Source organism: Mirounga angustirostris, unplaced genomic scaffold (assembly GCF_029215605.1).
Source record: "Mirounga angustirostris isolate CCGP_5_RB_7025 unplaced genomic scaffold, mMirAng1.0.hap1 SCAF_6, whole genome shotgun sequence".
NCBI lineage: Eukaryota > Metazoa > Chordata > Mammalia > Carnivora > Phocidae > Mirounga > Mirounga angustirostris.
This window is the reverse complement of record NW_026991714.1, coordinates 58,242,980-58,270,955: the sequence shown is the minus strand read 5'-3', so window position 1 is coordinate 58,270,955 and position 27,976 is coordinate 58,242,980. Positions and strand designations below refer to the sequence as shown.

At 38.1% G+C, this 27,976-nt stretch overlaps 2 protein-coding genes across 10 annotated transcripts in view; one reads left to right on the top strand and one right to left on the bottom strand.

Annotated features, from left to right (window-relative positions):
* Positions 1-69: 69 nt before the first annotated feature.
* MPC2 (mitochondrial pyruvate carrier 2) lies at positions 70-27,441 on the bottom strand. Of its 2 annotated transcripts, none has more exons than XM_045877537.3 (6): positions 27,281-27,441; positions 25,689-25,854; positions 14,272-14,312; positions 5,304-5,388; positions 4,689-4,800; positions 70-286 (listed from the first exon to the last, which is right to left on the bottom strand). In XM_045877537.3, the coding sequence occupies exons 2-6, from the start codon at positions 25,795-25,797 to the stop codon at positions 250-252; spliced, it is 384 nt and encodes a 127-aa protein (XP_045733493.1). In that variant the 5' UTR covers positions 25,798-25,854; positions 27,281-27,441; the 3' UTR covers positions 70-249. The 2 variants fall into 2 exon arrangements, with proteins under 2 accessions (XP_045733493.1, XP_045733492.1); XM_045877536.3 differs by lacking the exon at positions 27,281-27,441 and adding an exon at positions 26,399-26,550.
* DCAF6 (DDB1 and CUL4 associated factor 6) overlaps positions 26,608-27,976 on the top strand; it is a 135,878-nt gene continuing 134,509 nt past the window's right edge. For 4 of the 8 annotated variants that reach the window (XM_045877527.3, XM_064594372.1, XM_064594370.1 and 1 more), the window contains exon 1: positions 26,609-26,968. Coding sequence is in view for 7 of the 8 variants with exons in the window: in XM_064594372.1 (XP_064450442.1) it covers positions 26,872-26,968 (97 nt within the window). In the remaining variant the exon portion in view is untranslated. Of the gene's footprint in view, positions 26,969-27,976 lie in introns of all 8 variants that reach the window. The other 4 variants (XM_064594373.1, XM_064594371.1, XM_064594368.1 and 1 more) reach the window with 2 other exon arrangements.

Sequence of the window (27,976 nt, the reverse complement as noted above, 5' to 3'; positions counted from 1 at the left end):
GGCAAATGGTAGAAAAAAATGTTATTCATAGCCATAGATAAGTTCCTTAAGTCACATATAAAGAAACACTATTATTAAAAGTTTGCTTTATTTTTCTGTTGAATCAAGTATTAGCCCCCAGTTTACAGTTTTTTTTATGCCTTCCAAACAGTAGCACAGTTAATATCACCTTATCAATAGCCAAATAATAAATCAAATTAGTCCCAGTGGGTATATCCACATCTAGATTGTTCGGGTGGTCAGGAACTCTTATTTGTTTGCTTTAGCTTTTAGTTCTTGGTTGTATCTATAAAGGAAACAGAAAGAAAAATAATTATGAATCATAATAGATATATGTGTAATAAGAAGGGAATGGGACGTATATTCCATGTCTTCTTTCTCACTAGTCAAGAGGCTACATCATTGTAACTACAATCTTCTCGGGGGCATGTAGGTAAAACAGGCAGAAGGGAAAGTGACTTAAGGATTTTATTTGCATCTGGCTTCCAACTGCCAAGAGTTTTAACAACTTAACTGACATACAGTTTCTTATACAAAAGTATTATTTTGGTGAATATTTTCATTCTTGAATTATTTAAGAGCATAACAAACATGTGAACATATATATAAAATTTAGCAAAACGTGGTCATCTAGAACTTTTTATTTTATACTCGCAGAACATCTTTCCTAAGAATAAAATAAATTGGGAATGGGATCCTGTCTAATCATTAAAAATAAAATATACTTTTGTGAGGCAGGCAGATTACTGGGTTATTAGCAGTTTGTAAACACTGGGTTAGCAGGAGAGTAAAGCTAAGGCCTGTTTTTTAAATTCTCATTTATCTAAAGAAGAATTAACCACAAAGCCATAGAGTCTTTCCCTTCTACAATACCCTGAGCTTCATTTACTGTTCTTCCCAGATTACAAGAGTGGACAATAATATAAGCACAAAAAGTAACTTATTCCATGAATTCTACCATACCTCCCAGATTTCTCAAAAGGTTCTGATTTCAATACCCAACAGTGTTTTTCTAAATGCTCCAGAGTCCAACATTTATATTTTTAACTAAATCTCCCAATCTGCTATTGTGACTGAAAGGTGCCAAAAATCCTTTTGTCAAACTGTATCTGAGTTTTTGCTCTAGAAATAGTTCTGAATGTTGCACTTAGCCTTTTCTTAGCTCTACTACTGAGTTAATATAAAGTTAAAATGAAATGGTGGATGAGAGGGGCGCCCAGGCGGCTCAGTTGGTTAAGCAACTGCCTTCGGCTCAGGTCATGATCCTGGAGTCCCAGGATCGAGTCCCACATCGGGCTCCCCACTCAGTGGGGAGTCTGCTTCTCCCTCTGACCCTCTCCCCTCTCATGCTCTCTCTCACTCTCTCTCTCTCAAATAAATAAATAAAATCTTAAAAAAATAAAAAAATAAAAATTAAATTAAAAAAAAAAGAAATGGTGGCTGAGAAAAATACTTGTGAATAAAATCACTGTACAAATCAAAGTTTATATTGATATAAGTAAGCTCTAAAAATGCTGGTCAGACATCAGACATACTATAGAATGAGTTATTTATTCATCCATCCCATCTGTGCTAGATGATTATGAAAGGATTAAATTATAAACATAGGGATAGTAAAGATGAATAAAATGAGGATATACTATACTCTGCAGAATAGAATGCCTTCTTAAAGGAAGGTAAATTATAACTGAATATTTTCTATTTCTTTATTGAGATTATTTATTTTTTTCAGCCAAAGAACATTGTTTCGTAATTTAGAAAGGTTCTATGGTTCAAACAAAGGCAGAGCCTTCATCTAAGATGAGCTCACTCCAGAGTGTTAGCTAGTCACTGACAAATAATGTCAACTACTGAGTGCAGGCAAACTTTGGAAACATTGTGGGTTCAGTTCCAGACCACCACAATAAAAGCAAGTATCATGATAAAGCAAGCAAATGAACATTTTGGTGTCCCGGTGCATATAAATGTTATGTTTACACTATACTATAGTCTATTGAGTGTGCAATAGCATTATGTCTAGAAAAAAAGTACATACCTTAATTTAAAAATACTGCTAAAAATTGCTAACCATCATCTACGCTTTCAGTGAGTCATAATCTTTTTGCTGGTGGAGGGTCTTGCCTCAATGTTGATGGCTGCTGACTGATCAGGGTGATGGTTGCTGAAGGTTGGGGTGGCTGTGGCAGTTTCTTAAAACAGGACAGTAAGGAACTTGCCACATCAATTGACTCTCTCTTTTACAAATGATTTCTCCATAGCATACAATGCATTCTGATAGCATTTTACCCCACAGTAGAACTTCTTTCAAAATTGGAATCAATCCTCTCAACGCTGCCTCTGCATTATCAACTAAGTTTATGTAATATTCTGAATTTTTTTGTCGTCATTTCAAAAGTCTTCACACCATCTTCACTAGGAGTAGATTTCATCTCAAGAAACACTTTCTTTGCTCATCTATAAGAATCAACTCCTCATCCGTTTAAGTTTGATCCTGAGATTGTGGCAATTCAGTCCCATCTTCAGGCTCCACTTCTCATGCTTAGTTCTCTTGCTCTTTCCACCCCATCTGCAGTTACTTCCTCTACTGAGGTCTTGAACCCCTCAACGTCATCCATGAGGGTTGGAATCAACTCCTTCCAAACTCCTGTTAATGTTGATATTTTGACCTCTTCCCATGAATCACAATGTTCCTAATGGCATTTAAAATGGGGAATCCTTTCCAGAAGGTTTTCAATTTACTTTGACCAGATCCATCAGAGGAATCACAATCAATGGCAACTATGGCCTTACAAAATATATTTCTTAAATAAGAAGACTTGAAAATTGAAACAACTCCTTGAACCTTGGGCTGCAGAATGGATGCTGGATTAGCAGGCATGAAAACAACACTAATCTTGGTGTACCTCTCCACCAGAGCTCTTGGTCATGAGGTACATTGTCAATGAGCAGAAATATTTTGAAAGGAACCTTTTTTCCCCAAGCAGTGAGTCTCAACAGTGCGTTTAAAATATTCAGTAGGCCATATTGTAAACAGATGTGCTATCATACAGGCTTTGTTGTTCCATTTACAGAGCACAAGGAGAATAGATTTAGTATTATTGTTAAGGTCTTCAGGATTTTCAGAATGGTAAATGAGCACTGGTTTCAACTTAAAGTGAGCAGCCACATTAGCTCCTAGCAAGAGAGTCAGCCTGTCCTTTGAAGCCTTAAAGACAGGTATTGACTTCTCTAACTATGAAAGTCCTGGATGGCATCTTCTTCCAATATAAGGCTGTTTCACCTACACTGAAGATCTGTTGTTTACTGTAGCCACCTTCATTAACTAACTTGCTAGATCTTCTGGATAGATAGTTTCTACATCAGCACTCGCTGCTTCACTTTGCACTTTTATGTTACGGAGATGGCTTTTCCTTGAACCACATGAACCAACCTCTGCTGGCTTCAGACTTTTCTTGTGCAGCTTCATCATCTCTCTGAGCCTTCATAGAATTGAAGAGAGTGAGGGCCTTGCTCTGGATTGGGGTTAGGCTTAAAGGAACGTTGTGGCTATTTGATCTTCTATCCAGATCACTAAAACTTTCTCCATATAAGTGATAGGTCATTTCACTTTCCTATCAATCATGTGTTCACTGGAGTAGCACTTTTAAGTTCCTTCAAGAACTTTCCTTTGCATTCACAACTTAGCTAAATGTTGAGCACAAGAGGCTACCTTTTGGCCTATTTCGTTGGCTTTCAACATGTCTTCCTAACTAAACTTAATTATTTTTAGCTTTTGTTTTAAAGTAAGAGATATATGACTCTTTCCTTTCACTTGAACACTTAGAGGCCCACTGCAGGCTTATTAATTGGCCTATTTTTAATATTGCTGCACCTCAGGGAATAGGGAGATCTGAGGAAAGGGAAGAGAGATGGGGGGATGGCCGGTCGGTGGTACAGTCAGAACACACACATTTATCAGTTAAGCTCATTGTCTTATGTGGGTGTGGTTTGTGGTGCTCCCCACCCCCCAACAATGACAGTAGTAACATCAAAGATCACTCATCACAGATCACCATAACAAATATAATAATGACAAATTTTGAAATATGGTGAGAATTACCAAAAGGTGACACACAGACATGAAGGGAGCAAATGCTGTTGGAAAATGGTGTCGATAGACTTGCTTGACGCAGGGTTGCCACAAACCCTCAATTTGTAAAAATGTGCAAAATCTGTGAAGCACAATGAAGTGAAGTGAAATAAAATAAGGGATGCCTGTAAACAGTTATAAAAATTTCCAAATGCTCATGGAATACTTTCTGACAAAACCAGTAACCTCCCTCTAAAGATCATTTCCAACACTACATAACCATACACATTTAGGTCCCACTTTATTATATATAATTGAAACTGAGTCATAAAAGGTTCGTGGAGAAAATTACTTAGTATTTCATAAATTGTGTATGTTGTCTTAAAACAGATTCTATGAACAGGCTATATGTCTTGATAATACACAGACAGATTTAAAACCTAGGTAGCAAACATACTGTTTAACACTTTTAACTTAAACCCCCAGACTTTTCTAGAAATTTCTACTTTAGGCATATCCCATCTTAGCATTATACATGAATCTTAAAAAAAAAAAAAGGCACTGCCATCTGGGTGGCTTCTGAGGCAGATTTTTCTTTTTACACCTTTGATAGGCTTACCTCCAAATACGAAAGAGCTGAGAAGCTCCTGCTGCCCCCACAAAGAAATTAACAGCAAAGAGACTCCAGTTTTTTGGGATAATTACAAGTGAGTATCTTGACCAAATAAACCCTGTTGAAACAAAATATTTTTTTTAAAAAGCATAGGTACTGCTGCAATATCTTTGAACATTCAGTATTAGAGTAAGATAATTATAAATAAGACCATGACAATATAATGCAGGATAAAGGAAAAGGAAATGCTATACTTTGAGTCTTTAATAAAGTTGCCATAATTCAGTGTTACACAAAATATTTAATTTTTACATCAACAGGGAATCTTTACAGGGCAAACGATTATTTTTTCCCACTTTTAAAAATAGGTTCATGGCAAAAACATAAAAAACAAAACCCATGAGGATACTTACTCACAGTAACCCTCTTCTGCCTTTTCTATCTATAATCTATAAAAATTTCCCAGAGAGAACACTGTTAATTCCTTTGTGTATGTGTGTGTGTATGTGTTTGTGTGTGAGTAGGTGCTTCAAACATTAAACTGTTAAATAAATTGATGTAAAACAAAACAAAAATATTGAATGTCCTAAATGAAACACAGAAAATATTCAATTAATTTACCTGTGGCCATCAAAACAGCAGATTGAGCTGTACTGAGTTTCTCTGCAGGTCTGGCCATGTCAGCCAATCCAGCACACACCAACCCCTGGAAATACACGTTAACACACAGCAAGAGAAATGGTATCATGAGTGTGCAGTAATAATTCTTAGTTTTATTTTTTTTATTTTTTAAAGATTTTATTTATTTATTTGAGAGACAGAGAATGAGAGAGAGCACATGAGAGGGGATAGGATCAGAGGGAGAAGCAGACTCCCTGCCAAGCAGGAAGCCCAATGCGGGACTCGGTCCAGGGACTCCAGGATCATGACCTGAACCGAAGGCAGTCGCTTAACCAACTGAGCCACCCAGGTGCCCTAATTCTTAGTTTTAAATAAAACATAAAACTATTTCAGAGATTTCCACACAATAGTTGCCACAATTTTAGGGCCCCTGGGTGGCTCAGTCGTTAAGCATCTGCCTTTGGCTCAGGTCATGATCCCAGGGTCCTGGGATCGAGTCCCACATCGGGCTCCCTGCTCGGCAGGAAGCCTGCTTCTCCCTCTCCCACTCCCTCTGCTTGTGTTCCTGCTCTCGCTCTCTCTCTCTCTGTCAAATAAATAAATAAAAATCTTTTAAAAAAATAAATAAATAAAAAATAGTTGCTACAATTTTAGTATCCATGGAGTAAGGAAATGTATACATATCATCACAAAAAACTACAAAGAATTCAGGAATGCTTTAGAATTTGTTTTGTTAACCACATCAAACAGCCTCATATACTTGAAAATCAGTAGTGTATGTGTGTAGGTATCCTAACAAATGGTACTTTTTTCACATATGAAGTTATATATTCTTTATACATGTTGGAAACCACTGGTGTGGAGGATGCCTAAAAGCTACTTAAGGTAATTTGTATAGATTCCTCCTTTCATGTTTTTGTCAACATTAATTCTTTTTTTTTTCTACAATGATGAGATATTACCTTTTTTATTCAGTTCAATTAGCTAACATAGAGTACATCATTAGTTTTTGTTTGTTTGTTTGTTTGTTTAACATTAATTCTTTTTTAAAAGTAGAAGTATCAGGGGTCCCCGGGTGGCGCAGTCGGTTAAGCATCTGACTCTTGGTTTCGGCTCAGGTTGTGATCTCACGGTAGTGGGATCAAGCCCTGTGTCAGGCTCCTTACTCAGAGGGGACTCTGCTTGAGTTTCTCTCTCCTTCTCCCTCTGCCCACCCCCCCAACAACCCTGTGTTCTCATGCGTGTTCTCTCTCTCTGGAATAGATAGATAAATCTTTAAAAAAAAAAAAAAAGGTGGAAGTATCAGAAAAGCTCTGTTATAATTTTAGTTTTCGGGTTGCATAATTTTTCTTTAATGTCAAAGTATACAACATAGTCATTTCTTCTCTGCTGTGTTTTTAACACTGTTATATAACCATCCTACTAATACCTCTACCATTAGCATCACTCAGAAAGTTTAGTAATGAGTCTTCCTTCACTAGAGTATTAGTTATGCTGCTCTATTGCAGAGATGAGAATATGTAATAAAATGATTTTTATTGATGAAAAATGAAAATATACACAAAATAAGAGAGTAGTACAAAGAACCCCTACATACCCATCACCCAGAGTTAATAATTATTGAAATTTTGCCACATTTGCTTCACCTCCCTTCTTCCCTTTCTCCTTTTACCTTTAAGTATTTTAAATCAAATCCTAAATGTCATTAGAGAATATGTTTTTAAGAAATTATTTTTAGGTCTCACTGGGTTTCTAAAAGATGCTCTTACATGGAAAATATAAATCAGCAAAGGGTTTTGCCCCTAAGTAGAACATAGATATACTTGTAAATGTATACACAAATTGAAACCGAATACAAAGGGTTTTGAATTAATAAGGTCAGCAGTACAATAAAGCTATGATTCTGATTTTAAAAGGGGCAAATGGTTATGCAGAGGAGTATAACCAGAGGTAAATTATGGCTAACACTATTTTGCCTCTTGTTAACTTTCACCCACAGTCCTATGACTTTTCTCCCAAATGCTTCCTGATTATCCTTCCTACATTCTTCTTTTAGGTCCCAATGTGCATTTTCTCCACATCATATTTGTTCTACTTTTGCAGGGTAGAACACTGCCATTGAGAAGGGGAAGAAAGGGATTGATTTCTACTATTAATCTACTGGGTCCATGTATTATACACTGCACCTTGTTGGATAGATTTATGAACACTATGGGTTACATTCTAACATTTTTTTGGGAAGAAGTCAGTGGTCATGATTTTGTTCATGCTCACAGTTTACACTTTATTTTTCTGGGACATGTTAGTAATTGTTCTCTCCCACGAAGGTCTTTTTTTTTTTTTTTTTTTTTAAAGATTTTATTTATTTATTTGACAGAGACACAGCGAGAGAGGGAACACAAGCAGGGGGAGTGGGAGAGGGAGAAGCAGGCTTCCTGCCGAGCAGGGAGCCCGATGCGGGGCTCGATCCCAAGACCCTAGGATCATGACCTGAGCCGAAGGCAGATGCTTAACGACTGAGCCACCCAGGTGCCCCTCCCACGAAGGTCTTGAGCTCCCTTTCTCATGTTTCTAAAATATCCTTTTCTACTTCTACATCACTCTAACCTTATGTAAATTATCTTAGAAAATCTCACCAAATCTAATCTCTGTCACTTATTAGCTGTGTGACTTTGGTCAGATTACATAACACTTGCCTTAAATTCCTCATGTGTAAAATGAGAATATTAATAGCTACCCCTGCAAAACTGATGTATGATTAAATGAGATAATAGCACAGTGTCTGGAAAATATTATTAACAAGAACAAATAGTAGCTTATGTCTGTAGAGCAACAGAGAAAAAGGAATATTAGTTTTCTACCTTTTCCTGCATTACTAGCTTCAGGATAGGAGGCAGATGGTCTGTGTTCCTTTTCATCTTTATTATGAACTTTATTCAAATAATAGAACTATATAGATTCTATTCAGAGAATGTTTAGAGTAAACAATAAGATTATGTAAAATACTCTCTAACATACAAAGAAACTACTAGTTAGATCCACAGCACCTATTTTAAAGGTGGTTATCTAAGTATTTAAAAACACTTAACTTAATAGGCTGTGGAGTTAAACAATGTGAGCTTTCACATCCTGATGGACCATTTACCACGACAGTATGTTTAGTTATCTAGCTCTTCGAACCTCAGTACCCTTATCTGGAAGATGGTAATAATATTTACTTCTCAGGGGGCGCCTGGGTGGCTCAGTTGGTTAAGCAACTGCCTTCGGCTCAGGTCATGATCCTGGAGTTCTGGGATCGAGTGCCGCATCGGGCTCCCTGCTCAGCAGGGAGTCTGCTTCTCCCTCTGACCCTCCCCCCTCTCATGCTCGCTCTATCTCATTCTCTCTCTCAAATAAATAAATAAAATCTTAAAAAAAAAAATTTACTTCTCAGATTTTTTCTGGTGAAGATCAAATATGAGATAATGTATTAAATAACCTAATACAGTTTGGCATCTAGTAGACTCAAGTTAGCTCTCTATTAAAAATGTTAAAAAAATGTTTTTCAAATTGTCTGCAGCCCAGGATTGTGATTTTTTTTTTTTTTTAAGATTTTATTTATTTGACAGAGACAGAGAGAGCACAAGCAGGGGGAACAGCAGAGGGAGAGGGAGATGTGGACTCCCCGCCAAGCAGGGAGCCTGATATGGGGCTCAATCCCAGGATCCTGAGATCATGACCTGCGCCGAAGGCAGACACTTAACCGACTGAGCCACCCAGGCGCCCCAGGATTGTGATTTTTTTTTTTAAAGATTTTATTTATTTGAGAGAGAGCAGAGAGCGAGAGCACAAGCTGGGGGTGGGGGGCGGGCGTGACAGAGGGAGAGAGAAGCAGGCTGTCCACTGAGCAGGGAGCCCAACACAGGGCATGCTCCACTGACTAAGCCAGCCAGGTACCCCTAAAGTGAAAATTATACAGGATACACTAGAATATAATTCATCCAAAGAAAATGTAGAACTCAAAATAAGTGGATCCATACACAAATAAAAGCTTTAGCCTTACAGATGACTGGCAAGTGAATATATATTAAGTTAAAATAAAATATTTAAGGTATATAAGTGTCCTTTGACCTCAATGACGATTTGGTTTCAACAAAAGTGGCTAAGAAGGACTCCACTCCAGTTAAATGTCTGAATAAGTATAGTCTGAAATTCTTAATATAGAACATATGTGGCCTGGGGCAGCAACTGCTATGTGTCATGGATAGACTACCATAGATGAATTATTATCAAATGGTTTGGAATAATATGTACATAAAGTAAATACGTAACAAAAGAAGTCTCCTCACCAGAGAACAAGGCACAGTTTCTACTGCTATGCTGTCATCAGAAGACTATGCATGATTTCAACATGAACTTAAAATAGATGTTTTTAAAGGAGACAGATACCCAACAAGGCACTTAAGAGTATGTCATACTGTCAATGTTTCAAAACACTGGTGGACCAGATCAAAGAAACACCAAAGTATTGATAAAACCAGTAAACTTCTAAGTTGTGGCAAATTTGAGGTCAAAGAGAACCCCCAAATTTGTTATAGAGTAAATAATTCTTATTCTTTTAATAATGGTGCTAGAAACAATAGTTATGCAATCAATTACAATTTATAGACATATAATTACTATAAAATTTCCAGTGCTGATACAGAGAAGAGGAAAAAAATAATAATATACTTTCCATTAGTTTTTTTTTTAAATCACACTAGTTTTGAATGTTTATTTTTGCTTTGATCTGCATTTTAATTAAATTAACAGACAACACATTTTAAACATTAAAGAAAGAAAAAGACACTCATACATCATACTAATGGGGTTTCTCATAGATGGACCATTAGTGGTAGGCACCAAAAATTTCAACTGTTTTTTTTTAACCTGTCCCAGTGACTTTTTAACCTGTCCCAACCTCAACTGTTCTATTTCTGCTCTGTAGGTATCACCATTTACGTTAAACATTTGCACAGTTTATAAAAATTATGTCATGGGCAACTGAGTTGGAGATTTTCCTTTCTCTGCTGGTATTCTTCATTATATATTTTGTCAGCTTCTCACAGAATCAGATTACTACAATCTCTATTACCATTTAAAAAGTGTCTGAAATTCCATTCCAGCCATGAGAATTAATATATAAACATATTTATTCAAAGTAAACACAAAATTAAGTGTGAAGTTGAATGAATAATAAAAATGAATCTTTAATAGTGTAGAATAACTTCAATCATGTCCCTTATGATTCTGAATCCCACTGTATTAAGGAAAGTAATTCACGTGAATGTATGTTTACAAACATAAGTAAAACAGCTTACAAGACAAACTTTGCTATTAAAGTCCATACTAAAATTCTGGACCCTAGAATTCTTGTCCTGGGCCTCTTGTGAAGAGTCTCCCTATTCATGGTGTTCTCCTACCAAACAGAAATGGGTACATGAGTGAACAATTTTCACTTGCTTAATGAGGAAGTGGAGTATAGATATATGGAGGTGGATTACCAAACTTCAATTCACACTCCTGGGAATAAATGTAGGATTACAATGGAATGATGGAATTTAGTGTACAGTTACATCGATGACTCTCATTCAGATACAGGGCAACAAAAACATAAATCAAATGTATATAATCCTTGTCTTTAGTAATTGAAAGTGAGTGCAAACTACTTACTAATTACTTACCAAGGCAAGAAAAAATCAGAATGAAGTGCCAGGGAAGCACATGAACTTAAGGCACCATATGTACAACTTCAGTGATTGGCACTTATTCTGAAAAGGGCTTTAAAGACATGGGCGATAAAAAGCAGTATTTTTGCCCCCTACTTCAATAAACTATGTAGTAGTTCTGAACACAGCTATTTATTTTTCGTGCTTTGCTTTCGGCCCTGAGAATAGCAGCTGCATTTTCTGGTAACATCCTGCATCTTTCCTTTCTTTTGGTGTTTGCCAACACACACAGTGGTAAAGGCTGTAAAAGATGTAAAACAGGACAATAAACATGCTGTGTCTGTGTAAGAAACAGTGCAAAATCGATGGCTGAACTGACATAGTACTGTCGGATCAAACTAAAGCTACTTTTGAACGTTTAGAGTGAGCAGAACCATTAAACATGATATGCTGAAACTTTTTTTTTTAACTGATGGGACGTTTTCTCAATATATTGTTAAAAAGAAAACCATATGCCCAGAATCACCTGGAGGGCTTATTAGAACACAAATTATTGGGCTCCATCCCCAGTTTCAGATTTTGTAAAACTGAGATCACTTAGGCCAAGTCACTAATACCTAATGTAACTGCATTTTCAACCTCCCCCAGAAATGTAGTCCTAAGGAGTCAGTTAGGAATTTTCTGGTCAGCACCAATGAGGTAATCAGTAACCTGGGCCCTCTCCCCATCCCTCAAACATAGAGGAGATAATTCACCTACTAAGATCCCTTCTTTTGTCTCCAAATGAAGGTGACCTCACCTTGAAATAATCCTTTTTTTTCTAAAAGTTTATGACTTCCTTGTCCTGCCTTTAAAAACTTTCTCTTTCAGTGGCCCTTGGGAGCTCCCCTCTACTTGCTAAACGGGATGCTGTCCCATTGATGAATCATTGATGTATGTATTAAATACAGCCAATTAGATCTTCAAATTTACTTGGTTGAATTTTGAGTTTTAACAGTATAAATAATAATAATAAAAAGAACTGCTCTCTAGTTCTCTGTAAAACGTAGCTCCCAACCACTAGTCTACTCTAGTCATTTTATAGTTAAGGGGACAAAATGGCAGATTTAACTTGCCTAAGGTCATAAGATTGAGGGAGAGCCAATTCTAACATTCTCAACTACTTAGATTTTACAACTGAGTTTCTGAAATTGTTCTGACACTTTAAAGCAGTACATTTATGAAAATTAAAATAGCCAACAACTCAACAACAAACAACTCGATTAAAAAATGGACAAAGGGCCTGAACAGACATTTCTCCAAAGATATAAAAATGGTCAATAAGCACATGAAAAGATTCTCAGCATAATTAATCACATTAGAAAATGCAAATCAAAACCACAATGAGCTACCACTTCTCACCCATTAAGATGGCTATTATAAAACAACAACAACCGAAGTAACAAGTTTTGGCGGGCGATGTGTAGAAACTGGAATCCTTGTGAATTGCCAGTGGGAGTGTAAAACAGCGCAACTGCAATGGAGTGTAGCACAGTATAGTACAGGCCGTTGCTCCAAGTAATACTGATCCAACATTTCCACCTCTAGGTATATACCCCAAAGACCAGAAAGCAGGGACTGGAATAGATGTATGCCATTGCTCACAGCAGCATTATTCACAATGGCCAAAAGGTGGAAGCAACTCAAGTGTCCATCAGCAAATGAATGGATGTGCAAAATGTGGTATCTATACAATGGAATATTATCCATACTTAAAAAAAAAAGGGAAATTTGACTCTTGTCACAACATGGATAAACCCAGACGACACTGTGCTAAGTAAGCCAAGCACAAAAAGACAAATCCTGTATGATTCCACTTCTTTGGGGTACCTATAGTAGTAAAATTCACAGAGACAGAAAGTAGAACAGTGGTTGCCAAAGGCTGCGGGAGGGGAATGAGGAATTGTTTAACTGGTAGAGTTTTAGTTTTGCAGGGTAAAAGGAGTTCTGGCGATTGGTTGCACAACGGAATGTACTTAACACTAAAAAAATGGTTAAGATGGTAAATTTTGTGTAGTTTACTACAATTAAAAAAAATCAAAAAGCCTACAGACCAGTACTTTTCAAATTTTAGAAGGCATCAGAATCACCTGGAGGGCTTATTATTATTAGAACACAAATTATTGGGCTCCATCCCCAGTTTCAGATTTTGTAAAACTGAGATGGAGGGCAAAAATCTGCATTTCTAACAAGTTCCCGGGCAATGCCAATGCAGCAGATCTGGGGATGACACTATGAGAAGCATTGCTATAGGCCCAAACTGGCCCTTTCAACATAAAATCAATAATTTGTTTTATTGTTTTCACAATTACCTCTTTTCAGCTAAATGAGAACTTCAGGAATGGAAACTCTGGTGTAAGGTAAAAAGCACTGGTCTTGGAGTCAGAAGTCCTAGACTCTACCATTTACCAAATGTTAATACACACCCTTGGATAATTTTTCCTGTTTTTTTGAGACTAACTTTCCTTGCCTGTATTTTGATGTTGGTATCGTCAGTTCACATACTAAACAAATAAAAGTTAATCTGGGGGGGTTCTAATTAGTTTAATGTTTGACTTAGTCATAAAATCTTAGAATGAAGTTTCAGTTCCAAGGGCCCACAATTACAGGCTTTTTTTTTTTTTTTTAAGATTTTATTGATTTATTTGAGACAGAGAGCACGAGCAGGGGTAGGGGGAGGGGTAGAAGAAGAGGGAGAAGCAGACTCCCCGCTGACATGGGGCTTGATCCCAGGACTGAGATCATGACCTGAGCTGAAGGCAGATGCTTAACTGACTAAGCCACCCAGGCATCCCAATTACAAGTTTTTTGATACTAATTATGTTCCTAGAAGGCCTTTTATCTAAGGAGTTCAGAACTCAAGTAGGTAGTGTACTTTATGCAGTAAAAATGACACACCTGAGATTATTTGAATGAAATCATCTCCAGACAAGCCATGAATATTTAAAAGTACATACTTCATAAAAATGACTTCAAATTAATAAGTTCTTTTTAGGGCGCCTGGGTGGCTTAGTCGGGTAAGCATCTGCCTTCAGCTCAGGTCATGATCTCAGAGTCCTGGGATCGAGTACTTCATTGCGCTCTGTGCTCAGCTGGGAAGCCTGCTTCTCCCTTTCCTCCCCGCTTGTGCTCTGTCTCGCTATCTCTGTCACTATCTGTCTCTCTCAAATAAAATATTTTTTTAAAAAGTTCCTTTTAAAGAATTTTTTTTTCAGTAGCTTCTACAAAAACTCAAGACTTACCCATTTCATAATTGGAGCCCAGAAAAAAACTGTTTTGGGACCTGAAAAAAAAAAGAGAAAAATTCAGAAATAAACCAACTATTTTACATGTCTTTTTTTTTCTTTTCAATTTTTTAATTTAAATTCTAGTTAGTTAAAAAAAGATTCTCGTTAGTTAACATACATTGCAATATTAGTTTCAGGAGTAGATTTCAGTGACTCATCCCTTACATAAACACCCAGGGCTCGTCATCACAAGTACCCTCCTTAATACCCATCACCCATCTAACCCATCCCCCACCACCTCCCTCCATCAGCCCTCAGTTTGTTCTCTATCTTTAAGAGTCTCTTATGGTTATACATGTCTTTTAACAGCCATCACCACATTTCAAAATCCCCCAAATTTAGCAATCTATTTCTAATCATTTGTACTATCCTTTCTGCATTCTGTGTATTTAACATTTAGAAAGTCACCACAGTATCGACCTTACATACAGGTTGTTTTGACTTCCTTGTCAGTTATTTGTAATTTTGTGACTTATTAAAAATTATCAAAAGTACAAGGGAGATAGTTTGGAAACCATTCCCAAAGCTTTGCCTTGAACAGGAAACTTAATGTTAGTTAGTTCACTCAAGGATAACCTCCAAGTTGGAGAAATTAGAATTTGGAGATTTGTGATATGAACCTCAGTAACTATTAAATATTCAATTCTATTAATATTTATTATTATAAATGACATGTTGCCATATGTATGATAGTAAAAGCTCTTATAAAAAGTCTATATATTCTAGTAAAAAATTTTTTTAAAGATTTTATTTATTTATTTGAGAGAGAGAGACAGAGACAGAGCATGAGCAGCAGGGGTGTGGGGGGGGAGGCAGAGGGAGAGGGAGAAGCAGGCTCCCTGCTGAGTAGGGAGACCAACTAGGGACTTGATCCCAGGACCCTGAGATCATGACCTGAGCCAAAGTCAGATGCTTAACTGACTAAGCCACCCAGGCACCTCTCTAGTAAAAAGATTAATGAACCTAATTTTAAGGTTCATGTGAAAAAGGGGAAAGACTTAAGATCCCTAAGCTCTGTAACAGTAGGGTTGTTATTTTAGCTATCCTGGTATCCATTGGCCTTTTGCAAAATGTTAAATAAATGTTGGTAGCATTGAAAACAATTCTGGTTTCTTAAATAATGCAGAATTTGAGAGATATGATGCTTCAGAGCTGGAAGGAAACTCAGTTCATCTAACCTAAATCTTTCATTTTACCATGAGGCTCTGAGCAGATTCATGACCTAGTCCAGGTGGGCAGCCAGTAAGCAGTAGAACTGTGACTGGAACCTAAGCCTTCTAGCTCTTTAACTACATAACTGCCCACTTTTAACTCTTCCAAATTATATATCTCATTTAACCTTCAAGAGGCTACAGGGACAGGAAAGAAACAGACTTTGGTCCATGATAATTTAAAATATAACTAAGCATGCTAAATCCAATATATATCAAAGTACTTAATATGGTGAGTATGCTCTCACACACTGGATCAACAGATACATTTCTTTCTTTCTTTCTTTTTTTAAAGATTTTATTTATTTTTTAGAAAGCAAGCGAGAGAGAAACAGCATGAGAGGGGAGAGGGTCAGAGGGAGAAGCAGGCTCCCCGCTGAGCCGGGAGCCCGATGTGGGACTTGATCCCAGAACCCTGGGATCACGACCTGAGCCGAAGGCAGACGCTTAACTATCTGAGCCACCCAGGCGCCCAGATACATTTATTTCTTAACACACAAATTAAACAACTTGATATAAGAAAACAGTGATTTACTAGCAAATTCAAAAGTTTTAAAATCCTATTATATTCATGACTATTATTGCTGCCTTAGTATTCTACTTTGCTTTGTAGGAAGAAATCATTTGTTTTTATGGATCACCAAAATCACATCTAAAATGGCATCATTATCTAAGCGTAACACATTTTACTTCTCTTCATCTACTCTAATATTTCTTAATAGCACCAGCAGGTAAAGATGCATTTATCCATTTTTCCCCTAGTAGGTGAGCAAGTGTTCACTGTCATTAATGGTAAAGAGTATTTTTGTTCACATATGCGTAAATAACATTTAAAAGATAAAACTGACTTAAACTTATTATTTAGAAACAAAACAAAAGAAAGATAGTGAAGTTGAAAAGGTAATGATTTAAGTTAAAACCCAGCTGTAGTTCTGGGTTTAACTTGTTGCAAATAAGACTATTCATTCATTCATCCATAATAATTATTGCGTGCTTTACCTAGCTGTACCTAGCACTGGGGATATGCTGGGAAATAAAATACGGTGCTAACTTTTATTAACTCAGCACAAGAATGCTGTATAAGTAAAGTCACACCTGGAAGCTAACATTTTAGGAAAACTTAATTCTAATGTGCTTTTCTCAAAGTTGCACTAGTTTCACACGCAGGTAATACCATCATCTCAAAGTAAAAATGAGCTCAATGATAACACTCCTTTTTTGGGGTTGCATTTTGGCTGAATTACTATCAAAAGTAGTTGGTTTGGGGTGCCTGGTTGGCTCAGTCGGTAGAGCATGCGACTCTTGATCTCAGAGTTGTAAGTTCGAGCCCCATGTTGGGTGTAGATTACTTAAAAAAAATAAAATCTTAAAAAAAAAGTTGGTTAGTAACACTAAGGAGAGAAATTTGAAAAATGTAAAAATAGCATCTGCTTTCTCTATAACTTTTGCTTATCAAGTAGTCCTACAAAAGTGTCACACGAATACTATAAACTATTGCTTGCCTTTAGCATTATTAAGTGATGGCAATGTTACACATTTTGGACTATCTTCCACAATTTAACATAGTCGTTGATATTTTTTTATCCCTCTCAAACTAATTCACATTGTTCTTACAGCTACTAAATTCATTAATTGTGATTTTCATACAAAGAGATTTAAAAATCTATCATAGTATACTTTAAATACTCTACTATAGTTAGTAGTATTTCTACTTACCTATCAAAATTACAACCTCCTTGAAGCTAGTGGCTAAATAGTATTCACACTTGTAGCCCTACCTAATAGATGTTGAATAAAAAGAAGAGTTAGCCAACACAGTTGGAAGCAGTTTATATGAACTGGAGTTTAGAGTCATCTTTGACAGATTAAGTATGTATACAACTATATAAATATGTGTGTGTATATACATATGCAAACAATTGAAAAATTCTTTAAAATCAGAAGTTGTTTTTATCAGTCTGACACTTAAAATACTGGAAAGTGTGGCTTATACTTTAAAGAGTTTTTAAGTAAGTTTTCTGATTTTCTAGAATATTTAAACCTAATCCTAAAGTTGTTCTACAATCTAAGTCTTATTTTCTCAATCTTCAAAGGACCTGGATACTATCTTTAGACTAATAATTCTTCAAACTCTAGAAGATCATGGCACAGTCTCTTTTTCCCAGTGGGCCAAAACAATTATAATGCTAAACTTCATTTTCTCACATACATGTGACAGCTAGTCATTTTCATGTTTTCCTATGTACTTTCAAGTTTTCCAATATTTTAAGTTGTAGTGCAAATCTGGACATAGTGCTGAAATGGCTGCTGGGAGAATTAAAGCTATTGAGGAGTTCTAAATTTTGACATTCTTATAACTGAGTGAAAATCCCTATATATTCAATTTCTGGGTTACCGTACGTATCTTTTATCCAGTTCCCTAAGCTGTGTACTGTTCTGATCACAGCTACCATTACACCCAGAATTCTAGCCATATAATGATCCGCTCCTCTAGATCTTGAACAAGATATGGAAACAATTTTCTTTCTTTGGTTAGGACTAGGTTGGAATTTCAAAAGAAATGTTTATTGAACTAAAGAAATAGAAAAGAAAACATGAATGCATTGGGTTTCAGAATATAAATTTCTAATCCTAACTTAATTAAATTTTAGCCCAGGTCACTGGTTCTCAACCAGGGGTGATTTTGCCCCCCAGGGGGACATTCAGCAATGTCTAGAAACATTTTTAGTTGTCACAACTGTCGTGGTGGCGCTGCTGCCGTTAGTGATGCCTTCTAGGTAGAGGCCAGGCAGGCTGTCAACCATCCTACCATGCACAGGACAGCCCCCTGAAACAAATAATCACTTAGCCCCCTGCAACAAATAATCACCTAGCCCCCCAAATGTCAACAGAGCAAGGGTGAAAAACCTTGGCCTAGGTGGACTTACAAGCGAGGCAAGCATGCAAATAGTTTCATGCTGTTTAATGACTCTAAACCTTAGTTTATGCTTAGAATATCCCAATATTCTGCCTGGCCTTCCATCTGGCTAACTCCTAATATCCTTTGAAAACTAATCTTAGATTTCATCTCCTCAAGGAAGCCTTCTTTAACATCTCCAGGTTACATAAATGCTCCTTCTCTGAACCCCCAAAGCATATATTGCTCTATTGTTTTCTGCACTTAACAATTAAAATGATGTATTTATGCATCTGTCACTTTAATTGGACAAGGTGAAGACAAGGCCTATTTCTTAGTTTTCCTTAACAAATAACATTTGTGAACAGAATTGAATTGGATTAACCATGTCCAGGACGGGTGTTAATCAAAGATATTCAAATTTTAGGTCTGGCCAGATATGCCTTGATACTGTTTCATCTTCAAGGGTAGAATCTGCTATTTACTCATCCCCAGGGATATCAAGTTCCCTTTATATCAGGGCTGTACTAGATTTTCAGTCATTAGTCACTCTACTCCTAGACCATGACACTCCCCTATCTGGCTCCTGAAAATTCTTCCCATAAGTCTGATGCCATAATGCACTGATCCTGTAAGTCAGTCTTTTCAAACTCTCTAGTTACTTTATTTTATTTAGCTTGAGCTTCTGAGATTCCTATGGCAGCACACCTAGCTTATTTTTCTTCCCCATATACAAAGTCTCTGAGTCGTATGCAATATCAATTACTAAGTTTTACTTTTTAATCTCTGCAGGAGGGTTGGCTTTCATCACTCAAGGGTAAGTCAGCACATTGTTTTGGTCTCTGGCTTTGAACTTCTCAGCCAACTCCTCTCTTCCTATTTTCAAAACTGATGCTTCCTCCTCTGCCAGCCTCAAAATTGTTTCCTGAACAATGCCTCTAGGTTCTGGTTTCTTTATGAGCTTAAATATTTGATCCTTCAGAGTTAATGAACAGTAGAGCTTTTCAGTAAGTGTTTGCTTGGTAACTAATTTACTCAACTGCCCCAAGCCAGATGATAGTTTTAAAATATTACCTGTTCCTCTCCCTTACAACCAAACTAAACAAAAAAACTTCAAACATGGAATTATGGTTGCTAGAACCTGGACCATGAGAGGTATGAATATTTTAGTTAGTGAATAATTTTGAAGTATAAAACAAACTTTCAATTATTTTAATAACTGCTAAGCACTAAATTTAAAAATATTATGAGCAAATATGTATTATAAGACATTCTAAATTTCTAATATTTCTGAGATATCAGAGGATGCTGACAAGCGACACAAATAATCAGAGTTGGATATCTTTAAGTGCAAACAAATAGTGTTTTCTTCATTGTTAAGAAAAGGAAAACAGCAGCTTAGCAATACCTGTCATCATACAATGGACTAACAAAAATTTTTAAAGAAAACGTGTCTTAGTTCACTTTTCCATTTTATCTTACTAATCATTTTCTACCTTAAGAGTAAAAAAGTCAAGTAAATTTAGACATGTATGAATTCAGGTACAGAGGAAAGACTTCCTGCTTGGAACAGAATAACTTTACACACATGCAAACATGCACACATACAAATATTGAGTTGAGATACTATGTGCCAATGTGAAAAATAAATTTCTCATTTAATGCTTTTCACTATCTATTCGTGTCCCTTTCAGACCATTTCTCTATGGTTTGCTGCTTTTCAACATTCCTCAACATTCTTTTAAGTTCCGTATACTAAGCAATCCCCTCTTTGCTATCATGTGACCAACACACTTATAAATCCTTAGAATTTGTAAATGTTACTCCTTGACATAGATATGGACTGTCAAAAGTTACTCATTTTTATTTGTACTAAAACTAGTTCTGATTTCACACTAAGAATGTGACTGGGCTTCCATTTTAGGATCATGTAATCTTTATATCTTTTGAAAGGCCTTGGAAACAGCCATCACTCAGATAGCACCCAGAACATCAAGGGTATATAATGATTCTTAAAATGTCGATTAAAAACAGGCTTTGGTACAAATGCCAAAGTAAAATAACAGGTGAAACAACTAGCTAAAATAGCTAATAGGCATTTTGGGTTGATACATTTTAAATTTATATTATTTATTCAGTTAAAAGAATCAATGACTTTTAGATGTAGGAAGAGAGTTGAAACTATCTAAATGAGGCACTCATAAGTCAGGTAACTGAGGCCCAGAGCTGTGGAATTACCTGTGTAAAATACATAGCAGAGCAAGGATTAAATACTAAGATCTCCAAATCCTAACTTAACAATAATTACATAGTTTTCCCCAATGAATTCTGAGTTTCTTGAAAGCTCTGAAACTAAGAAAAGCTCTAGTAAGAATACCAAATTGAAGATTATTACAGCTGAAGAGGACCTTAAAGAAAATCCAAGCTCCCTTATTTTAACAGATGAAAAAGAAAAGGCACTTAGATGTTAAGTAATCTGTTTTATACTCAGGTACTTCCAGATAGAGCAAGCACAGGACACAGATCTCTGATCCTCCTCTTCTTTCTACTGTGTCATACCATACTTTAAACATTTTCATACCCTCTTATAACCAAATTAATATTCTTGCATGACTTGGAAATGTCAAATTATTTATAGCTTTCCTTAGGTCTTGTTTCTCCTTTGGTATATCTGTTGAATCAAACTAGGTGAAGCATAAATAGTCTTAATTTCTTAAAATTAGCTTAAAATCAGGTTAGTGGACAAAAGTTTATTAAGTGTCAAACTAACAACTACAGCCGGACTGTATTCCTTTTATGATCTCTTCTGAGAATATAAAATCTCTGTGAGTAGGGATTTTTATTCACTAACATATCCCAAGTGCCAGAACAGTACCTAATATACAGTAGGCCCTCGATAAATATTGAATAATTCAACTTTCTTGGTAGCTACTGGTTTAAAGATATCCTACTTTTCATCAATATCTCACAGTTGTATGTGAAATCCCAACTTTCTATTTTGGTTCTCATTCTAATTTTAAGGGTACAGAGATTATTACTGTAAAAAATGAAATGTGCATATCTATATATTTAGTATATATAAACATAATCTATATTAGATATGATTATAATATAATCCAGATATCTAAATATCTATATATCTATTCTAGACTGGCATTAAAATTCTTCAAGCAATCTCTGATGCAAGAAAAGAAACTATTCTAACAGAAATGCTAAAGAACTATGCTAATTCATAACTATGTGGGCATCTACACTGTTTATTTACTTGATCTGCATTTGGCTTTATTTACATGTAATAAAACAATATATACTCTGAACTAAGTTGTATTAGACTATCTAGTATAACACCATTTCCCTTAGTATTTGACTCTGAATTTTTATGATAAAGATATACCCTTATGAACATGGCTAATATGGGTTCGTTTAGTATGTTTTTATTTTCTTTTATTTTTAAAGATTTTATTTATTTGACATAGTGGGGGGGGAGGGGCAGATGGAGAGAATCTCAAGTGGACTTGGTGCTCAGCACAGAGCTGGATGCCAGGCCCAATCTCACCATCCTGAGATCATAACCTAAGCCAAAATCGATCACACTTAACCAACTGAGCCACTCAGGCGCCCCTGTTTTTATTTTAAAACATATTCTTTAGATATTTAAGATAAAAAGGAATAAACAATTCTCTTACCTAGGAGAAATGCAAATATTACTGTTATTGAGATCTTAAAGTAACTTCTCCAGTGAGCCTTCACAGGGAGAATACCATGTAATGCAGAGAATGATATTCTCAGCAACAGCACGCTAAGCACTGCAACAGATTTCACACAACTCTTTTTTCAAAACTTCTTCCACTTAAGCCAAAATGTAACTCAAGAAAAGCAAAGCTATGGTGAGGTATATAAAATGATATGGTTCAGAAACCTGTTTTCTGGGCTGACTTAGTTGGAGGAAAGTTTTTATGTATTTTTATTATTTGTTTTTATTTTATTTCCCCCAGTTTTATTGAGATATAATTGGCATATAACATTGTATTAGCTTAAGATGTACAACATAATGATTTGATATATATTTATACTGCAAAATTACTACTACAATAAGTTCAGTTAACATCCATTGCCTCACTTAGCTCATTTTTTTTCTTGTCATAAGAACTTTTAAGATCTACTTTCTTAGCAGCTCTCAGATATTTAACACAGTATTGTTAACTATAGTCACCATGTTGTACATTATATCCCCAAAACTTACTTATTGTATAAGAGGAAGTTTATACCTTCAGACCGCCCTCTAAGATAGTTTTTGGATTCTTTAGAGCTGTGGTCTAACTACCTTTGAACACTGGACCCTATCATTAAAAAACCGTTTTTTGAGCATACATCCCCTAAATTTATATTGTATGTATTTATAAACTATATATAAGTCATATACATGTATATATGTACATATGTTGACTCCACAGAACTCAATTGTGTTCTACATAACCTATATATAACTATACTAATTTATTTTTATATTATAAAAAATACACAGAATAGAAAATTTAAAAAGATAAAATAATAGTAAGCATTAGTAGAAGCTGTATTGTTTTCTTCCTACATTCCAATGTTTCATTTTGTGCATACTTTGGGACAATTCACCCCATTTGGGGACTCAAAAATACAAAGGAATGACACTCCTTCACTAATGTTTTTTTCCCCTAAGCTTTTAAGTAAACACCAGTTAACATGACTTCAAGGTTATTTTTCTGACAAATACCTGGAGTAGAGCTATGCAGCTGGTTAATGTAGAGTCACATACTTTCATAGTCAGGAGGTGATGGTGGAGAGTGGCATATCTTATGAGGACTGAATTTGCTAGGACACACATTTGGTTAGAACTCTATTCTTACTCTATAGAGTTAGATCACAATGTGCTAGGAACAACACACACGTGAATGATGAAGGCCGCAGATCTAATTATATAATATATATCATTATGATATAAAAATATATACATTATAGTTCTGTAACTCTAGTATATACCTATATAAAGACATATTCTTGTTTCTTGACTAGACATTCTGCCCGTGATAAAATTAAATCTCAGATATTTAGAATCTGAAATGTATGATATCCAACTGTTAATATCATAGCCTTGCATATCATTGTAAAAACCTCCAGTATGTGAACGTAGTCTAAAGTTTAAATGAGGATTCAATAACATACTATTATGCAAAATAGTACACAAAAACCTTGCATAGTCACTCTGATGACTCTTGGAGCAATAATCAGTGTTTCCTCAGATTTTATTCAATACCAATGAATCGACAGTTATGTTTTTCATGCTTCTCCATTTCTCCATTGGTGTGCCTACAACTTTTTAATCACAAATACTTTTGCAATGATAGATATTCTTACTATGTATATTGATTAAAAGCTTAGATGGGAGGGAACTAATGTTTTTTGAGAGTCTAAGTGCAAACACTTTGCTAAATGTTTTAAAGCCATTATATCATTTAATTTTCACAACAATCCTTAAATGATGATAATTATTATCCCCATTTTATAGATCAGAAAAATAAGGCTTGGGGGCTTTAAGGTCAAGGTCACACAGCCAAGATTTAATCCTACCTTTCTCTGGCTTCAGAGCCTATTCTCCTTCCCCTACACTGAAAATGGGGTTATAATAACTGAACCAATCCAAGAATATCCAGATGAAATACACAGTCTACAAACGAAAGGTAATTCCTCTTGATTCTGAAAGATGACTAAAGTAATAATTATAAGTGGTTAAAGCCCAGGCCCCTGAAAAGATTACTATAAAACTACCCTTTGCTTCTGTATTAAAGTAATTTAAAATTGCTCTTCCTTTACCCTGCCCTTATCCTACAGCCCAAATACAAAGCTTAAGAAGGTCAAAGTTGACTCCATAGAATTCAGTTGACTCTAAAACCCAGATTACTACAGAAGCATTGCTCAACCCTCCCTCCTGAAAATCTTTGTCACAAAATACAGCACAATTCCAAAAAACTGAGTGTTAAAAAAACCAAAAGGCAAATAAACTAAATATGCTTCTTAAAAAAATTCTCCTTAAAATTTTATAATGGGTACCGATTTTATAATGGGTAAAGTATAAATATTATACTTTAGTATAATATTATTAATTCTATTCATTTCATCATCAAACTGGAAATCAGAGTCTGCAACCATCTCAGACCCCAGAGAGCTGCTTCCTAGTCAATATGTGGAGAAAAGACAACTTTCCTAATGATGCCAACTGCAGAGAGATTTAACTATGTAGGAAAAAATGGTTACTTTTGGGTTGCACTTCAATATTTCACTTTATAACACATTTTCTCATTTGCTAAATCTTAGGCTGGAAAGAGACCTCAATACCTCCGGTTTTAGTTCCCAGCCAAGTATTATTACAGCTCATTTTATAGAAGAGGCAACAAAAATCTAGATCTTAAAGAGTTGGAAAGATTGGGATCTTCCAGTTTCTTATAGAACTATTTTTTTTTTCAACCACAAGAACACGGTTTTCCAACAGGACAAATGAGAGCTAACATTTGCTAGGCATTTACGAAGAATCAAACACATATGTTATCTTTAACTTTCACATTAAGCAGATGCTACAGAAACTAAAATATCTAGGATTTCACCCAAGGTCACACCTATATAGTAAAAGGCAGAGCAGAATTAAATCCGGGTCTGTCCCCATGAAAAAGTCTAGGGAAAGTTAGCTCAGTAATTTCATAAGTAAGGACAGCCTTAAACAAACTGGACCTATGGGACGAGGTATGACACTAACTCTGGAACCCGGGAAACGCATCTGCAGGCCTCTGCCAGCTGGAGCTTAAGAAGTGTGACCTTTCCTCCAAACCTTGCGCTGCGACAGGACGGCTCTGCTCCGCGTGGGTCAATATACCACTACTCGCGGAGGGAAAGAGGAGAGAATGAGAATTTCGTGGGGGGCCCCGACGGATCTGGGGCCGCGGAAAGGGAGAAGGATCAAACCCAGAGGCCCGGTCCGGGTTTGGGTCGTGCCTAAGGGATGGGGTGCAACAAAGGTCGCGAAGGGCGCTCACTCGAGAATCACAGGTTTATGAGAGATGTTGAACGAGGTAATGTGAAAAGCAGGTTGGCTGGGAAGTGAGACGGATTCACTTGAAGGGAAGGGGTTGGGGCTGTGGGTGATGCCTCCAGCGGCAGAGCTGTCCGTGGCCTCTAAAGGTCTATTTTCGAGGGAGAAGGAGGGAAGGTCTCGGTGAGAGCTATTCTGGGTCTATTACCTGCCGGGTGGTTGTACAACGGCCTCAGTTTCTCCGGCAGCAGGAGCTCCACTTTATCGAGGACCCGGTGGTAGGTGGCCCGAAGGCCCCGGGCGCCAGCTGCTGACATCTCTGCGGACGAGCTGGTCGTGGGCGGTCGAGTGGGAGAGTGGCCGCGTGCTCCTCCCTGGATGACAACGAAGGGCACTCGTCACTTTCTCCTGCCACAGTGCCTCGCCTCCTCCTCTCCCCTAGGGTGCCCTTCCCGCGGCTCAGGCGGCCCCCCTACGAACCGCCGTGTACGCGGTGGCCCAGAAAAGATTGTGGGGGCGGAGGCTCTGCGACGGCCCGCCCCGAGTCCGCCTCCTTCCCTCCCACCGCCCAGAGGGAGGAGGAGTCACAGCAACAGGTGCCTGAAGGACTGCCTCACCAAGCCAACCCAGGGCCCTAGCGGCAGCGCGCCTGCGCAAGCGGAGCGGCCCACGGTGATTGGCCCGCCCCGCGGCGCGGGCGGGGTCCAGCGCGAACCTCCAATTTCTCCTTCCTGCCCTCGAGGCCATGTTGGAGAAGGGAACGTGAAGCTGCACCAGTTCTAATCCCCTTTTCGCTTTGATTAAGATAGCCCGTAGTTAAAATGGGCTTTTTGGGCCTTCAGTGCCCCAACTAAAGATGACGCCGCACAACGCTCTTGCTTCCTTTGGAATGAGACTTGTGACTGAGAGACTTCATACCTCAGCTTCTCTCTCTTCCTCATTTATCCATAGAGAATCAAGGATTTAGCTACAGTGTCCCGAACCACTTCTCTCGGGTGAGGGCAGCCGTGGCGTACAAGAGCCTCACTCGTGGGTGGTCGTCATCTCGCGAGAAAGGCTTGGAAGGGAGGGTGTCGAGAACGAGGAGAGGGAGGAGTCGCGGCCGCCTCCGCCTCCTCCTCCTGTTGGAGGGGGGCCGAGGGAGGGGACTGTTGCTGATCTCTGGATGTTCTGGGTAGTCTGAGAAGGAGAGTATGAGGCGAGCTCCGGCCCGGGCGCGGCCGGGCTTCGGGGGCGAGGGCGCCGCCGCCGCCGCCATCTAACTCGCTGCGCCCGCGAGGGCCGGCGCGCGGATGGTGCCGGTGCGGCTCGGGTGTTGATCCGCGTGTCCCCTCCCCCTTCTCCCCTCCCCCACGCGGTGGTCTCCCCTCCTACCCGGGCCCGGTAGAGCCATGTCTCGGGGTGGCTCCTGCCCACACCTGTTGTGGGACGTGAGGAAAAGGTCCCTCGGGCTGGAGGACCCGTCCCGGCTGCGGAGCCGCTACCTGGGTGAGCGGGGGCCCCGGGGGCGGAGGCGCTGAGGTCGCCGCCCAGAGGTGGGGGAGGGGGCCGCGCCGCGGGGGCTGTTGGAGGTGGGACAGCCCCTCGGCAGGGGCGCCCCGGAGACTCTGGGGTGCTGGGTGGACGTTGGCCGACGGACCCCGTGCCGGTGTCTTCCCACGGCCAAGCCCCCCTTGCATGCTGCCAGCCGCCGCCCTTGCTGGGCTTTCCTCAGGGGGCCGGATGGGCGGCAGACGCTAGTGGCCAGGAAAGGTGTTGGGGGCGCGTGTGGAGTGGGATTCGGGAGAAGACTTGCCGAACCTCCCGGAGCTGTTTCGTTTGGAGCCAAAGTTGGCGCTTGTGCTCTTCTCCAACGCTCTCCCCGCTCCGCCGAAGGACTAAGTTTTTGTTGACAGCCGCCCCCCTCCCCTTCGGTCTCCGGAGGGCTTGGGTGTCGGCTGCGACGCGGTGACCACCTTCAGGGACTTCACGCTCCAGACGGACTCCGCGTAAACTGTTCTGCGGCTCCCGGCCAAAACCTAAAAGTGATCGCTGAGCTCTCCCCACCCCCGCGCGCTTTCCCGGTTCGGCTGTGCTGTGCAGTTCGTTTTGACCGCTCTAAGGAGGTGTCGGGTTTCACGTTCCTCTTCCCACCCCTGTAAAACACACTCGGCATTTACTGTTTCTTAGTTAAGCTTTCTAAAAACAACCTTCGATACTTGAGGGAACAGTATTCCACCCTTTTTTTTTTTTTTCGTTTTGGATAAGGTGGTTATGTGAGGATTCTGGGTCAAGCTGCGCTAGCTAAAAAAGTCCAGTATCTTCAAAGTGGACGTATTTAATAAGGGTCTTTTTTGTTTGTTTGTGTCTTCCTCTGCAGTCTTTTCAGCACACTTTATTCTTTTTTATTTGGAGGGAAGATATCACTTAAAACTTTTTTTCTTTCCAGTTTTGTCACTTTTTGCTAGGTAAGTGTTGATGGCATTTGGTTTTGCTTTCAAGTCAATAAAAGAAAAA